A 15,379-nucleotide genomic window follows, 5' to 3' on the forward strand; every position below is an offset into this window, starting at 1 on the left:
TTTTCCGCTGCTGTGGCTATTGAATGCATAGGCTCTATGGATTGTGCCAGCTTCCTATTCGTGGGGAAACAGTGTTCGCGGCAATAGGGGGAAAGGAACTGAATCGTTTTGGTAGTCCACCGTATATCAGGATCGTGTGTTTGTAGCCATGGGAGACCCAGGATGATCCCATATTGCGGGGCTTCAATAATGTTGAAAATCAGAAGTTCATGGTGGGAATCAGCACAAACGATTTCGTACTCCCTCGTATGATAGGTAATTGGACCTGCTTGGAGTTCATGTCCATCAACAGCGTAGACTGTTTCGGGTCTTTCTTTGGGGACTAGAGTCACTCCCAATCGACGAGCCATGGAACAATCCATAAAACACCCTGTAGCCCCAGAATCAACCATCACTTGCACCTCATGTTGTTTGTTGTTGATGGTTATGGTCATGTTCACAAAGAGGTGGTTTCTCACGTCCACGGAATTCGGGGTGAGTGAAGGGATGATGTGTATGCTTGAGGGTTTCCCTTCGTTCACCATCAAGCCGTGTAGTTTTCCGACTCCTTTGCGGAAGCTCCTGCTACACTCTGTCCTCCCCGCACCTGGTTACTTTTTGGCTTAACTGGGCACTCCCGTAGGAAATGGCCTTTCTTCCCACAATAGAGACACAATCCTTGTTTGCGTCTGTGTTCTCTTTCGCTGGCGGTCAAGGAGGCTCGCACCGCCCCTATCTCCATTGCCTCAGGAGAAGGAGCCGGTTTGTCAGTGTTACCGGCTTGTTCATAAGGCATCACGGCTCTATCCTTCTTCTTATGCTCTCCTTTTCTTTCCTTCATGCGATGGTCTAAGCGCAATGTAAGGTCTATTAAAGCAGAACAAGTACGGGGCTGAGGGTCTATCTGGGCTAAGACGTCCTTCATGTCTTCGTTGAGGCCTTGATAGAACAAGGCAGTTCTTTTTGCTTCAGGCCAATCTGTTTCGGCCACGAGTCTCCTGAAATTGTTGAGATAAGTGACAAGATCAGCCTCCCCCTGTTTCAATTTCAACAACTCTCTGTCTGCCGTGAGGGTCTCTGCCCTCCTATCAAATGTTTTTTCAAACTCCTCCCTGTCCCAGTGGTATAGGAGTGGGTCATCCCTTTTGACTATTGGAACCGCCCACTGTGCAGCTTCCCCCCCTAAGTATGAAATCAGGAAAGCTACCCTCGCTTGGTGTGTGGAAAACATCTTGGGTTTGCACATAAAGTGCATCTGTACCTGTGTCATGAATACTTGAATCTTTTTTATGTCTCCATAGTATCGTTCTGGTGGTGCTAGTGGGATTTGTGCCGGCATTTCCACCACCACAGAAGTGGTAGGAGAAGTGCTACTGGATGCCCCGGTTGTTGTAGTAGGGGTGGGCATTCTATCCAATCTGGCTCGCAACTGTGCGTTCTCAGCCCTAGAAGCCGCTACCTCCCTATTGGCAGCTGTCAGCTCCACCTGAACTAAGGCCAAAGCAGCCATGACGTCCTCTAAGGTGGTCATGGCGAACTCTCAACACAGCCAAGAGGAGGCAAAATCCTTGGGCCGATAATTCTATCAGGCTCGGCTCCAACTTCCTCGGGGCTGTGATGAAAGCCCGATCCCGGCCCTACCGAACGACCTCAGAGTCCAATAGTTAAACACTGAACAACTAAGAGAGTGCAGCAGGGCGCGGGAAAGGAAGGGGACAGTGGGGAGGGAGATCTGCAACAACAAAGAACAAGATATTAAAGCACCCTATTTCCCTATACTACAACAATGTACTCTATAATCTCTTAACCCAACACCTCCCCACTTTTCACCAGTCAATACCTGTAAAGAAAAATACACAATGATCAAATCCGATGGAGACAGGGGATTGTTGTGGTTTGAAGAACTGAGCCCAACTGTGAAAACAAAACAAACACGATTCAACCCTCTCTGCTCCAAGTACTGGATTGTCGGTTGTTGTTCAAAACAGAGATCACTACACATACCCCAAATAATGCGTTAGTCTCTATCAATGGGCGGCCTCACAGTTCCCTTTTGACTTTTCCAATACCCCTCCTGTCTCCTGTTAGAATGAGATAAGCAAACAATAATGGACACTGCACTCTTCAGAATCACCTCCGTAAGAAACAGTATGGTAACCACTTCCCATGTGGTTCTCAGAGTTAAGCTCACTCTGTAATGGGTCTTCAATAGCCTGCGCCCTAGGAAATTCTGCTAGATAGCACTCTGTGAGGGCTTGAGAAGGCGAGGCTCAGAAAAAGCTCCAGGTGAGTCCTATCGCCACAGTGCAGGCTTACACGTATTTACACTATATACATATTTTATATACCATGGAAGGCTCAGTTTGGTTCTGCTCAATTAACAGGTCTATTTCCCTGAGAACAAACGTGCAGCCACTAAAGTCTGTAACTGCACACGAAGATACGGGGCCTCCGAGTAACACTGCTCCGAGTGCCACTCTAAACAACAGACCAGGTTGTGGGTGCGTTGTTGGGATCGAAACTACCAACGCCACACACCCCAACGAATTCGGATTACTCACGATTCTGGAGGACTAGGAATCACCAGACACCTCTTACCGCCTCCAAACAAGGACTCTGGAAACGCCACCGCAAAACGGAATTATCGGCGTCTCACCGCCGTTTGAAAATGACCTTTATTTCCTGGCATGCGTGCGCAGCTCACGTTTGGTACGCGACGTCAGCGCGGCATGCCGGGAATTGTAGTTTCTGATCCTTTTGGTGGCCCATGAGCGTTCGGCGGCTTGGAACCTGACAATCTTGACCATTTGACTACAGACTCGAAAAAAGCCCATGATTCCACTTCATGTATTGTATATTTTAGTGTGGCGACAATAGGAGCATGCAACAGGAGGCACACTTAGGCCTTGATTACAAGTAAAGTGGAAGTCAACGAGGAGATTCCCTGTGGCAGGGATTACCAATATTGGCCAGTAGCTACAGGTGGAATTCAGCCTATTAGAGTTCATATAGCGAGGAATTATTGCTTCTATTTACCATCTGTTTACAGGTAAATGGAAGAGTTGGCTTCCCTGCGGGTGGGGGTGGATGGTGGGGTCTGTGGCCATAGTGCCGGGAAAGGTAAGAATAGGGTTGTCAGGGCATAACATTGAATTGCAGTTGCAGCCAAAGCCTCATGCAATTTTACCAGCTGGAACTTCTACCTTGCAAGACTGGGTCACAGGCCATTTGTGATCAATCGGACTGGTATGCCACCCAAAGATGCCACCTGGCTCATAACCTGGCTATTAGATTAGATGAAGAATATCACTGGAATATCTGAACAAGATTCTGGTCCAACAAGTGAAGTGATTTTATATTGAGGAGATTATATTGTTCATTTTGTCAGTGTAACTCACCTGCATATATAGTCAACTGGTTAATGTTCCACTGCATAAGTTCATGTTTTTGTTTGTAATGCCTTGTACAGCTATCAAAACTGAACAAAAAGATTTAAAAGAAAGTAGGCATATACATTAATTAAACACTTGTAGTCTTACATTTTCTCAATTGTTATAAAAACAGTTTATGATTATTAAATTTTAAAAACAAAACTTAAATAAGAAAGCAGGAAACCATCTGTGAGTCAGCATGGGTTTGTGTGTGTTTGTGTGTGATTGTAGGAGGGGATTATGAATTCATGGGACAGAATATCGTTACCATAATATTGAGAGACAAAATATTGAAAGGTAAGTGCAGAGAGGAAGTTAAGTATTTACTATTCTTAACTCCACAACACATTGACATCCTTGAAGGTATATATATATCGCAAAGATGATATATATGTATATACAAGGGGTTAGGTATAGAAAATGTATAGAAACTTACTTTTTTATGTTTTGTCCCTTTATATTGTTGTAACAATATATGTGTGTATGTGTGTTCGCTGGTGTGCGTGGGTGCGCCTGTCCGTCTATCCATCAAAAGTGACTGTGAGAGTCCATGTAGTATTTTTTTCATGGTCCTGCAGAAGACTGGCTGTCCTGCTGGTTTGGAAGAGTGTTTCCCCCACCATGGCAGAAATGTTTGTACGGCTTGAGTTATCATACTGAAGCGGCACCCTTAATAGAATGAGGTCCTGTTTCAAAGTTTTAAAAAACGTGTCTTGCTAGGAAAAAGAAAACACACCAGGTCTGAGTTCAAGTGTATATTCTGAGCTAAAATAAGTAAAAGATATTTAATCTAGTCTCAATCTAAATAGGAGAAATTGTTGAGGCTGCGTGGTAAGCTTCTATCTGGATGAGGGAAAGATTGAGGGAGGTAGCCACTCTTGAGGCAGTTACGACACTCAAATCGGACAACCAGAGAAAAGATTTCAGTGTTGATAAATGTGTAGTTGAGGGTTCTACTACCTTGGTTCAAAGGTCTGGTCACTTTGCTTTGTCTGTCTCAGTCAATCAAGCCATTAAACATGCAAAGGTTTGCGTGAGACAACCATGGCAATAATAATTGCAATTGATGATCAAATGTGGGATGTTTAATACAGAGTTACATAATGACCCAACAGTACTAACCAGAGTGCGAGGTTTAAGAGAGATGGCGTAAACTGTCACTTAATTAAAACTAGTGCTAACCACAATAATCTGATTCATTTGTAGTACGGGACATAAAATATGCATTTTGCCATCAGTCAAGATCTTCAGAGTTGAGCATTGTGGGAGGAAGGTAAATAATTGCCAAAACAAAGTCTAGTATTTCCTCACCTATTCTCATAGAGTGGATTTTAACAATCAGTAAATCATTAATTGCGTATATTTGACTATCTTCAGTACATCTAAGAGAATTAGAAATTGCTTTGATCAGGCCTCAATACGCATGGAACATATGAACCTAGTGCACCACAATCCATGCTAATAAATGAGTTTGATCAAAACCTTTTTGAATGTTTTCTAGGCATACGTTCTACATACCTCGCTGGGCTGGAAGGTCTCTTCTTTTTAAGGAGGTTAGATTCTGACCGGCATTATTTGGCATGCTTCCTTGTTGAGTTTGCTCCTATCTGTGATGGTGGCTTTCAGTCAAGGTCTGTCAGTTAAGAGGGTAATCTTTGGAATTGAGAATCATACCTTACCCATGGGGGTCGGTAGGGTATAGGTGTGTAATGGAAGATTAATCCAGCCTGTTTTATGACCAACGTCCTGTCCCAACATCAGAAAATGAAGGCATCTCTAGTAGGTCACATAACGCTGCACTGCTTTAACAGTTGTTGACATGCTTCAGCCTGTCAGTATTAGGTGCTCTTGATCTGGGGGAATTATCAGTACAATAGGACTGCTGCATCGTCAAAACTACAGTCCTCCAAACATTCAATGTACAACAAAGGAACATACAACCTGTGTTATAATCCTTTGCTTAAAACTTAGGCAGGTACACTATACACCCTTAGGTGTGGAGGATATGTACTTCAAGTGATATAAGTTTGTAAAAGATCACTGAAAAACCTATGGCTTCTCCGGTATTGCGACCTGTGTAATACGGATGATCCATGCTTTACAAGAATAATGAAGACCTTGAACCATTAACAAGATATTGAGAAGTCAGTCATGATTCTTGCACTATAAATACTTCAAGTGTCTTGTGGTGTTTTGATCAAGAGCCGTTCCTCGCCAAGATACATTTGCAGGGATAGCAGTGCTGTCAAGGCTGTCATACAGTGCCCCATCCAGTAAAGTCACTTTGTTTTAGGCAGGATCATTTTTCCTCCACTTTATAAATTAGGGCTCTGGTGTCTGGCTATTCATTGGCATGACATAAAAACATTTGTCTCTCATGCATTTTATAAAAATTCTCCAGCATATTTTATTTCATGTTCAGATGGATGTAGGGTTTGACTGGCAGACATTTCCTTGTTCCTTGATGTAGGAATTTCTTTGACCACCAAGATATCTTGCAGGGTAGCAGAGGTTTCTCTAGACCAAAGTTACAATATTTGTACTGGGAGGAGCCACTTTAATGAGAATGCTTTTGGCTAAAACTCCATTAACGCTTGTGTATTTTTTCCACTTAATGAGGGCACTAGATATGCACCTGCAAAAAGGGGTACAAATCAAGCACCTATTTATCTGATATGCCAAACATTATGAAAGGTATGCCCAGGCATGTTAAGGAATCCATACTTAACTTTTAGTGAATGTCTGCCATCCTTTCCATAGCTATCTTCCACTGAGGCACCTCTGTCACATGTGGTGGCTTATCAGTCTCTGCAGATGACTAATTTACCAGCTATCTCCAACTCCAACCCTTGGAGGATCTGATGGAGTCGTCTCTGCCGACTCGGCAAGGAGTCCACTGTCTCGAAAATTCCAAGTAGGATGTTAAGGCAGCCGAGGTGCAGCCTGACAGCTGCCATTTTTGGTGGATTTTCTGTTACCATTCATCTCTTGAACATGCCAAAAGACATTTGGGGGGGATTGGGGATTTTCTTTTCATCTCTTAGGTCCTCATTACTAGTGGCCCCTTAAAATCCCGTTTATATTTGTCCCCCGGAATACCATTTACTTGTGTCCTGATAAGTCCGGGGGGTGGGAGGGTGCAGGGAAATAACAGTGCATTAATCAATGTTTGTGCATATTTTATCCAGGGATTCCCACAGATTTTTCAGCTACTTTAGCAGCGAAAATGTCTGTGCGGAAAAAAATAGCTTAATTCTGATACGCTGGTTAATGGGGGTTTTCCTCCAATCTGTAAATTAAAGTATGAAAATCCTCCTTATTTAGAATTGTAATGTTCCTGTCTGATTTCAGCAAACAGGAAATGGTAGTGGAGTGTCCTGAATGAGTCTTCATTCTTTCTGAAAGGTGTTGTGAGAGCAGCACACATTTTCTTTTACTCATAGTCGTTGGTAAAACAAATCTAGATTCCAATATTTCTTACAACAAGTAAAGGCTATTTTTCAAATAGAAAAATGTTAAATCTCTACAAATCTCCTTGCCAAACCTGATATTACATTATAAATTAACTTTTTGTGAAATAAGGTTCATCAGTTTTCTGTCATAGAACCAGTTTGTCCCATCGTCTTGATGCCCTTTAGCTGGATCCGCAAAAGTTGTTTTTAAATAGCCAACTGGAATTTGTACTAGTAAACTAGCACATTCAATGCTTTAAAGTACAATTTAAAATCAATTACTACAACCTAGTATTTGATCTAAATAGATAGTCCTCGCAAAATACAACCAACCATCAAAGTAAAGGGAGGAGCTCAGGTCTGCTGCAAATGTTATCCCAACCATCCAGGGCTCCGACTTCTACGGTTAATGTTAATGAGTTTGTAAAGTGCGCTTATACCAAAGCAGGCGTCTTGGTGCTAGTGGCATAGACCCTAAGCATTTTCAATAGTCAAATACAAAAGCTATTCAGACGTTTGAGGAGTATAGGCTGACTAGAAAAAAAGCCAGGATTTTAAATCCTTCCTAAATTTCAAAAGGTTTGATTGGGATCGTAGGTGTTTAGGCAGTAAATTCCACCATTTTGGTGACGTGTAAGTAAAGCTTCTACCACCCCAATGGGCTCTTCTTTCCTGCAAGAAAAAAGGACCATCTTTGTGCAGTCCCTTGTGAACCTAACAAAGTGCTTTGAACTGAATGCGTGCCCCAATGGGAAGCCATTGGAGTTACCTAATGGAGTTGGACACTGAGCAGAATTTTGGTAGATTCATCTGAGCTTTCGCTGCCGCGTTTTAAAGAGTCTGAAGTGTTTCGAGAAGATGTACTTGGTACTGTTGGCCTTGCAAAGCTTATGTCTATGTGTAAATCAAGAACATTGAGACACTATGCAAGAACAAATATACATGGAATGGGAAATGCCAGAATGATTAAATAAGTACGCTGCATTTGTAGCCTTGTTATTTCCCCAGATTTGAGGCAGTGTTCGTCTTTACCAAGATCAAGGTGGGTTTGTTTATTGGGTACAATTGGGCATTTATGCAAAGTGGGAGGAGTAAACATTAAATGTATTCAACATGGTCTTCTGTTATTGTTTAGAAAGCGGTCTACATGATGGCTGCAGGCATCATCGGGGGTATGTACCTTGTGTGCACAGCAGTTTTCTTCATTGGCGTGAGAGAGAAGGAAGGTAAGACATGATTCTATTTGAGGTGACTGTTCAGTACTTGCTGTTGGCCAACTTTTCTCAACCTCATTTATTATTTTGTTTCCTAGACCCTTATGCCAAACGCCCTGGGAAAGTTATCCCTTTTTTTAGAGGCTTCCGACTCTCTATGACCAACAGGCCGTACCTGAGCCTTACAGCTTCGTTTCTCTTCATCTCAGCTGCGGTGCAGGTAATGTGCTATCTCTGCAGACAAAGTTTAGGTCTAGCTTAATTATGCATTTGTCTGCATAACCTGCTGTTACAGTTCCACAAAATATACATAGAGTGGAATTTGCTTCCGCCCTGAGAACTATTTCTCTCCCACTTTATGGCATTGGATGTTTTGTGTATCATTCCACCGCCCATGAAGTGCTGGAAATGTGTACATGATGGACTAGTTTACAGTCTAAAGGTAAACTGAATTATCACACATCAAAGGCCAGATATACTAAGATTTGATTTGCAGAAAGCATGAAACATGCAATCATCTCACCGGTACGCGTTGAGATGATTACATGTTTCAAGGTATTACTTAGACCACAGAGATTGGATGCGGAATATGGCACAACTCTAACTACACCTCTTAACAGACAGTAGTAGTAAATAATCGAAGGATTGGTTAACAGAATAGCAACAAGGTGGCCATTCTTTTCATTCTTGGATTCTTGAAAAGAAAGATTCCACTAACAGATGTGTTCTTTGTAGGATTCATCAACAACTTAGTCAAATCACGCTCTTGCCCTGAAGAAGTCCTCTGGACGAAACGCGTTGGCTACGTTTTGTATGAAGCAATAGAATAAAAAGAAATTTTAAGCCCTACTGCATGGATTTCTTAGATTCTTACTTGATGAATACTGTTCGATTTGGGAGTGCTGAACCAGCATGTTTTATTGTAAAACGTTTGGGTTTTGCCCTTTTGAAGTCCAAGGGTATGTGGCTTCAGGTTCTTGGCACCCAGAAACTTTGAATATTAGAAGACCAGAATTGTAGATAAGTGCAGTCAATTGTTGCCTTGTACCCTGATGTTCTATTGTTGCTGTTTAGAGTAAAACAATGTAAGAATCTGTTGACATGATTCGATCTCTAACTAAGTCCTGTAAGTGAAAAGTAGATTTGAAGCAAGCAACCCATATGACTGCTTAAGAAGCAAACAAACTTCAAAACATGTTTTCTACACTATGTTAGTTCAATTTACAAGGTGACAAATGTACCACATTAGTGGCCTCTGACTGCCCAAAAAACGCCAAGAAAACATTGAGGATGAATCTTTGGCCATCAGACTCAACCGAAAATGTGTTGATTAGAGAATATGTTAGCATATATTATGTTATACATCTGTTCCTCTGACCTTCATATCACCCTTTGCACTGTCTCCATGGTTGTTCTATGTCATCTTGACTCTAGCCTTGGCATGGACTAGGCGCTCCAATTCAGACATGTGCACAAAACACTAGCCAACCCAGAAGTAAGAAGGGCTTGAGTACCGCTGGACTCTGCTGCCACACTTCAAATGGTCAACAAAACTTTGTAAGGGGCACTAGCCGGACAGGTTTGGTGAAACCAGTGATGCTTGGGCATGCATTCCAACAAATGGCCATTCAAATAAGCCTTGACAAAGACAGACTCCATGAAGACAAACCTATTCTACTTGGTTGTTTCATTGGGCTATGTTTATTTTTTTTTTATTTGCCGTTATCATGCTTGATTTTAAGTTCTCTACTCATCACCATTTGACGCTCATAACGATATCTATGTTTCATGTCTTTTACCATTCATTAACACCATTGTTGTTGCTTATATTGTTGATTGCATGTTTTTGGTTATCTTGACTCTCAGCTGTTTTAGTTCACGTGTTTTACTCACCTAGGATGTACGTAAATGGATCATTATGTGAGCTTTCGTACATTGGGTAGCATCTGACTGTCTTAAAAAATTTCAAGGAAAAAATGGTGGCAGGCCTCATATCACTTTTTGTATTGTCACTCAGGACCAACTGATCACAGGAAGCAGCTAGTATTATAGGTAATAAGCATGTATACATTCCAGGAATTAAGAGTTAATAAATATTGTATTTTATACTCTTGTCTCCTGATGATTATGTCTAATGATAACATTGAGGTCCTCATTAAGAGTTAGCCTAATTTGGGTGTGGAGATAGTTACTGGGAAAGTTGGGATCCCTGATGGAGTGGCTAGCAAGCAGTGGATGAACACGTGCCTTGGTGGAGCTCTCCATCACATCCCCAGAGTCCACCATCATCTGACCTGTTGTGCACCAGGTCCTGCCTGCAGATTGTCTCCTGGGGCCGACCAGGACTGGGGGATGCAGAACAGTTGGTTTGTGGTGCCCCTACATGGGCTCAGCTTTTCCTAGGAGCATCTAGGAGCGGACCTATGGTGCAAGCAATATGGCGGCATGATAGAGGGCAACAACTGGCGCTGCACTTCTCCTCAGGGAGCAGCTTATTAAGGTGAATGGGCTGTGCCGGATGTCTGTGGCAGAAGCAGCAGGGACTGTAGATAGTCCCAGGACATCTTGCGACTCTATGTGGCCGATCGGGCTGTGAGGAGAGGTGCCAGGCCGAGGTCAGATTGCATTAATGCCTACAGAGGGCAAGCGAGTGCTCTGGATGGCCTGGCTGGTTCGTTCTGCAATGTGACAGATGGATGTCTTTGCACCTCTACTGCTGAGTTATGTCTAAGGACTGCCCAGGGCGAGGGCGGGTAACTCTGGACTGGCTGGGGTTTGCATTACCTCCCAGAGGTTTGAAGGGTCTCCATTGATGGCTGGGTCATGGCTGAGTGATGCAGCTGCCTGAAGGGGCTGACAAGTTTCCCCCTTCACAGTTCCTGACTGTGGAAGAGCCAGGAGTGGCAATCTCCAGGCTCCCGCCCATCGAGACACTACTTAGCTTCTCAAACTGGTGGCTGTCAACTAGATACTTGTAGGACAAGGTGCATGGATTATCCACAGGCTGCCCTCCCGAGTCATTTTCCCCAGGTGGATGCTGTGGATTTGCTTAGCTGCATGATGGTCCCCATCGGTAAAGGGACATAGACTACACCATAGCTATGGGGTGACTGAAGCACTACGAGGAGTGGGTGGTTGACCCTGAGTGACGTTATGTGCTTGGAGGGCACAGAGGGGCTCCGTATTATTTCTTGTTGGGCCCCACAGCTGTGCTTATCTCAGCAAGCTCTGCCCTAAGTTGCCTTGGTATTGTTGGAGTGCAGACCACCCAGAGCAGCTGCACAATCAGAACAAGGGTGCGACCCAATAGTGGGAAGGGTCGAGGCACTGACAAATCGGTGGAGGTGCTTGTTAAAGGAACCACAAACATCAAAGGAACTCTGAGACCTGTTGAAGTGACCCTGGAGGGTCATTCTGAAAAGTTTGACGCCATCTGTAGGTGATTCTCGACACTAAATATACACTTAAAAAACAAGATTGATGCAGTGGTCATAGATGCGATCCTGCTGCAGGCTGATCATCGAAAACTGGCAGAAAGGGTGACGCAGAATGAATTTGGACTCGCCTTGGTGCAACCTACAGTACAGGAACTATAAAAGAAGATGAAAGAACTGACTGGCTCCCCGTCAGCAAAAGAATCACGTTCCGCCTCCTCACCCACGCACACAAAGCCCTCCACGACCTAGGCCCCAGGTACCTCAACGACCGCCTGACCTTCTACACTCCCACCCGCCAACTACGATCGACCAGCCACGCTCTCGCCGCCGTGCCACGCATCCAAAAAGCCACAATGGGAGGAAGATCCTTCGGCTACCTGGCAGCCAAGACCTGGAACTCCCTCCCCATCCATCTCCGTCTTACTCAAGACCACCTCTCCTTCAGGAAGCAACTCAAGACCTGGCTATTCGAGCAATAACGGACCCCCCCGCCCCCCAAGCGCCTTGAGACCCTCTGGGTGAGTAGTGCGCTATACAAATTTCTTGATTGATTGATTGATTGATTGAACTGTCCAGTGCAAACGATGAGTTGCAAGATCGGGCATAAGATGCAGTGGGGAGCTCATGCAGAAAGACTATGTACGTCATTTGGATCCCTGAATCTACAGATGGAGCCTCTTCAGAGGAATTTTAGGGGTAATGGTTGCTGGTGTTTGATGGCAACCCTCCTAAATGTTTTCAGGTGGAGAGGGTACATAGGGTGGCGAGTCACTCACAGTCACCAGGTGCGCCACCGCGCCTGACAGCATGAGTCTGTTGAACTTTAGAGACCGGGATGCCATTCCCCACCGTGCTTGGCAGCACAGACCTTGGATAATCACCTGATTCATATACTTCTTGACTATATTTTGGAGGTGCAGCTGCGCAGACGTGCCTTCCTCGATGCGAAGCAGGCTCTTAGATGGAGGGATGTGAGATATGCCCTTCTCTACCCTGCTAAACTATGAGTGATAATGGATGGTTCGACATATTTCTTCACCTCACCGGCAAATACATCTGTGGCTATCCAGAAGGTCAGCCAAACCGAAGAGATACAGAGGTGGTAATGACTGTGTCACAGAATGAGAGCCAGGATAGTGCCGGACAGCCATCCATCCCCTCAACAGGCAGCGCAAGAGAGGGGAAAACTACTGATAGTTATAGATTTTGAAGTCTAGAGATCAGGATGGAAAGGTGTTGGACTCTGAACACGATACTGAGGAGGACAAAGAGGACACAGATGGCCTCTCAATGTCAGAGATCAAGGGGTCTTGCCCTGAGGTCACCTCTATGGCAGTGGAACAGATGATGTCAATATGTTGGAGGGACCTGAACATAGGACAAAGAACTAGTCAGGGAAAACATTGTAATCTGTATTGTTTTATATATGGGACTATAGGGTGGTACCGGGAAATCTATTTATGTTGCGATGGTAAATGACTATATGCTGCACGCTTCTGTTTGACTGACTGGCGGAGTATTCAGTTGTTTTTTTATTTGGAACTAGGGGTGGCGAGGTAGCTCCCGAATTCTCTGCCGATTGGGTGGGAAACTACTCCCTCAGTGCAGAGATTCATGAAAGTACCTTGGTTGTTTGGAGTTAAGTGTGAACATGTAGGCAGACACAATACATGCTGATTGATAGAGGGCATCGAGGGGCAACTTTCTGCACAGATGGCTTCACGAGGGATATGGAGTTCCCAGATGTGGACAATCATGATATTACACATATAGGTGCTCTAGTGTGGCTCGCCTCTATGGTTCTACATAAAACCACTCATGCAAGAATTGATAAGGATGGTAGGTATGTTATTTTGGTGGGTACACGTGAAGGGAGTGTTGTAATGTTGGTCAGTATATAAGCTCATAATGTGACTCCACACCAATTCCTGTTGTGTTTCGATAATATACCAGCAGATATGATAGATGGAGTATGGCTACTGGGAGGTTATTATAATATGGTGCAAGATGTGAAACTTGATAGATCCCTATCGCCTCTACATGGTGCAGCAGGCTGCCTGGTATCTCTGTGGTTTGCTGAGCGGTTTGCTTGCTGGCGTATTAGGGAGGCCTGGAGGGAAATATAGACCGAAGCACATGAATATTCCTATTACTCAGGATTTTTCTCAATATTCACACTAGATTAGATATGTTCTTTATCAGACATGGGGCTGAAGTATCAGTGTGGGAGGTTGAGTATTTGAGTAAAAAGCTGTCCGACTACAGTCCGCTTTGCAAGCAAATGGAGGTGGGTGGTTCTAGGCCTGCCATTCCAACATGGCGGTTATGGGTGAGGGCCCTGTGGGATGCTTTATTTAACACGACATTGGGTGAACACATCAACTGTTATTTTCAGGACAACGAAGGAACAGCAATTGATGCTACGTCCGAGTGGGACGCATTTAAGGTGGTAACACAGGGGAATGCCTTAAAAATACTTACGGGTAAGGAAGATGCTGAATCGCCAACTGGCTGGGCTCGAGTTAGAGATGCATGTGCTTGAGATTCAGGGAGTCATAGATCCTACAGCACATATTTGTGTAATTGAGAAGGAGAAAGCATGCAGGGCACAATAAGATAGGAATGGAAAATTATCATATAAGGAATATACAGCCAAGCAACATTGAGAGGGGGACAGAGCAGGTCATTTGCTGGCTTGATTTTTACATGCTGAGGAAGGTCGAACGCAAATATACAAGATAAGGTTACCTTCAGGCTTTTTTTATGCAAAGAAGTAGATATTAACTGCGCTTTTGCCACTTATTATACAGAACTGTATATGGCGCAGGTCACAAATGACCTATTAGGCTTGGACAGATACTTGGCAAACTTCGGGCTACTGGTGCTATCTGCGGAGGATAAGGAAGCTTTGCATTCCCCCATTTTGGTGGAGGAAGTAAAATCGGTAATAGATAAGCTAGCTAATAGTAAAACATCTGGTACGGATGGGTTGCCGGCTGTGTTCTATAACATCTATAAAGAGCAGCTACCCCTAAACTGATTACAATATATAACAATGCATTATCCAGTGTCTCCCTACTGGAGTCTACTCGAATGGCCACGATTTTTGTCCTACCTTAGGAGGGCAGAGACCCTTCAGAGGTTCTATATAATACAGAGTATTAGATAAAGTGGGAGTTATAGATACTGCTGCCATGTATCGATTGGCTGGTCCATCCAGATAACTTTGGATTTATTCCAAGCCAGAGCACACACCTAAATTTGAGGTCTCTTTTTCTTATGCTAGAAAAGTGCCCCATACAAGTCCTCACTCGGTCGTCGCCCCTCTAGATATAGCGGAGATCTCTGATACTCTGAAATGGCCATATTTGTTTGCGATGCTCTAAAGGGTGGGCTTGGACATCGTATCATTGGTGGGATATGACTACAGTATAAAAAAACATTGCCCAGGGTGCATAAAGGCAGAGTGTTTTCTCAGCCTAGACAAATTACAAGGGGTACTCATTAGGGCTGCCATCTCTCCTCACTTAGAGGAGAGATGTTTGACCCAAACATTAGCAGCATTTCAGCAGAGACAGGCTCTGTTCCTGTTAATCACAAACACACCAAGACGCCTGTGAAAATAGAGCTTCAACTGAATTGATGCACCAACCTGCACAACTGAAAATAGTCATTTATGCAGTCTCCACCGTCCCCTCCAGTGCCAGAAATTTTCGAATTAGTAGGAACATGTTCCTTTTCACAACACAAGAACACACCACGTCCAAGTCCTGACGAAAACCCCTGACTGCTGACCGGGTTGGAAACGGGTTGACAACAGTGTCTGGGAAAAGCAAACCCTATTGGCTTAGGAGAAGGCTTAATTC

The 15,379-nt window shown here is 44.0% G+C and overlaps 1 protein-coding gene across 1 annotated transcript in view; it reads left to right on the forward strand.

The window, feature by feature from the left end:
- Positions 1-15,379, forward strand: part of MFSD2B (MFSD2 lysolipid transporter B, sphingolipid) — a 286,777-nt gene that overhangs the window by 162,509 nt on the left and 108,889 nt on the right. The window contains exons 7-8 of the mRNA XM_086926264.1: positions 7,998-8,088; positions 8,175-8,296. Coding sequence (XP_086782390.1) covers positions 7,998-8,088; positions 8,175-8,296 — 213 coding nt within the window. The remainder of the gene's footprint in view (positions 1-7,997; positions 8,089-8,174; positions 8,297-15,379) is intronic.

Source organism: Lissotriton vulgaris, chromosome 6 (genome assembly GCF_964263255.1).
Source record: "Lissotriton vulgaris chromosome 6, aLisVul1.2, whole genome shotgun sequence".
Taxonomy (NCBI): Eukaryota; Metazoa; Chordata; class Amphibia; order Caudata; family Salamandridae; genus Lissotriton; species Lissotriton vulgaris.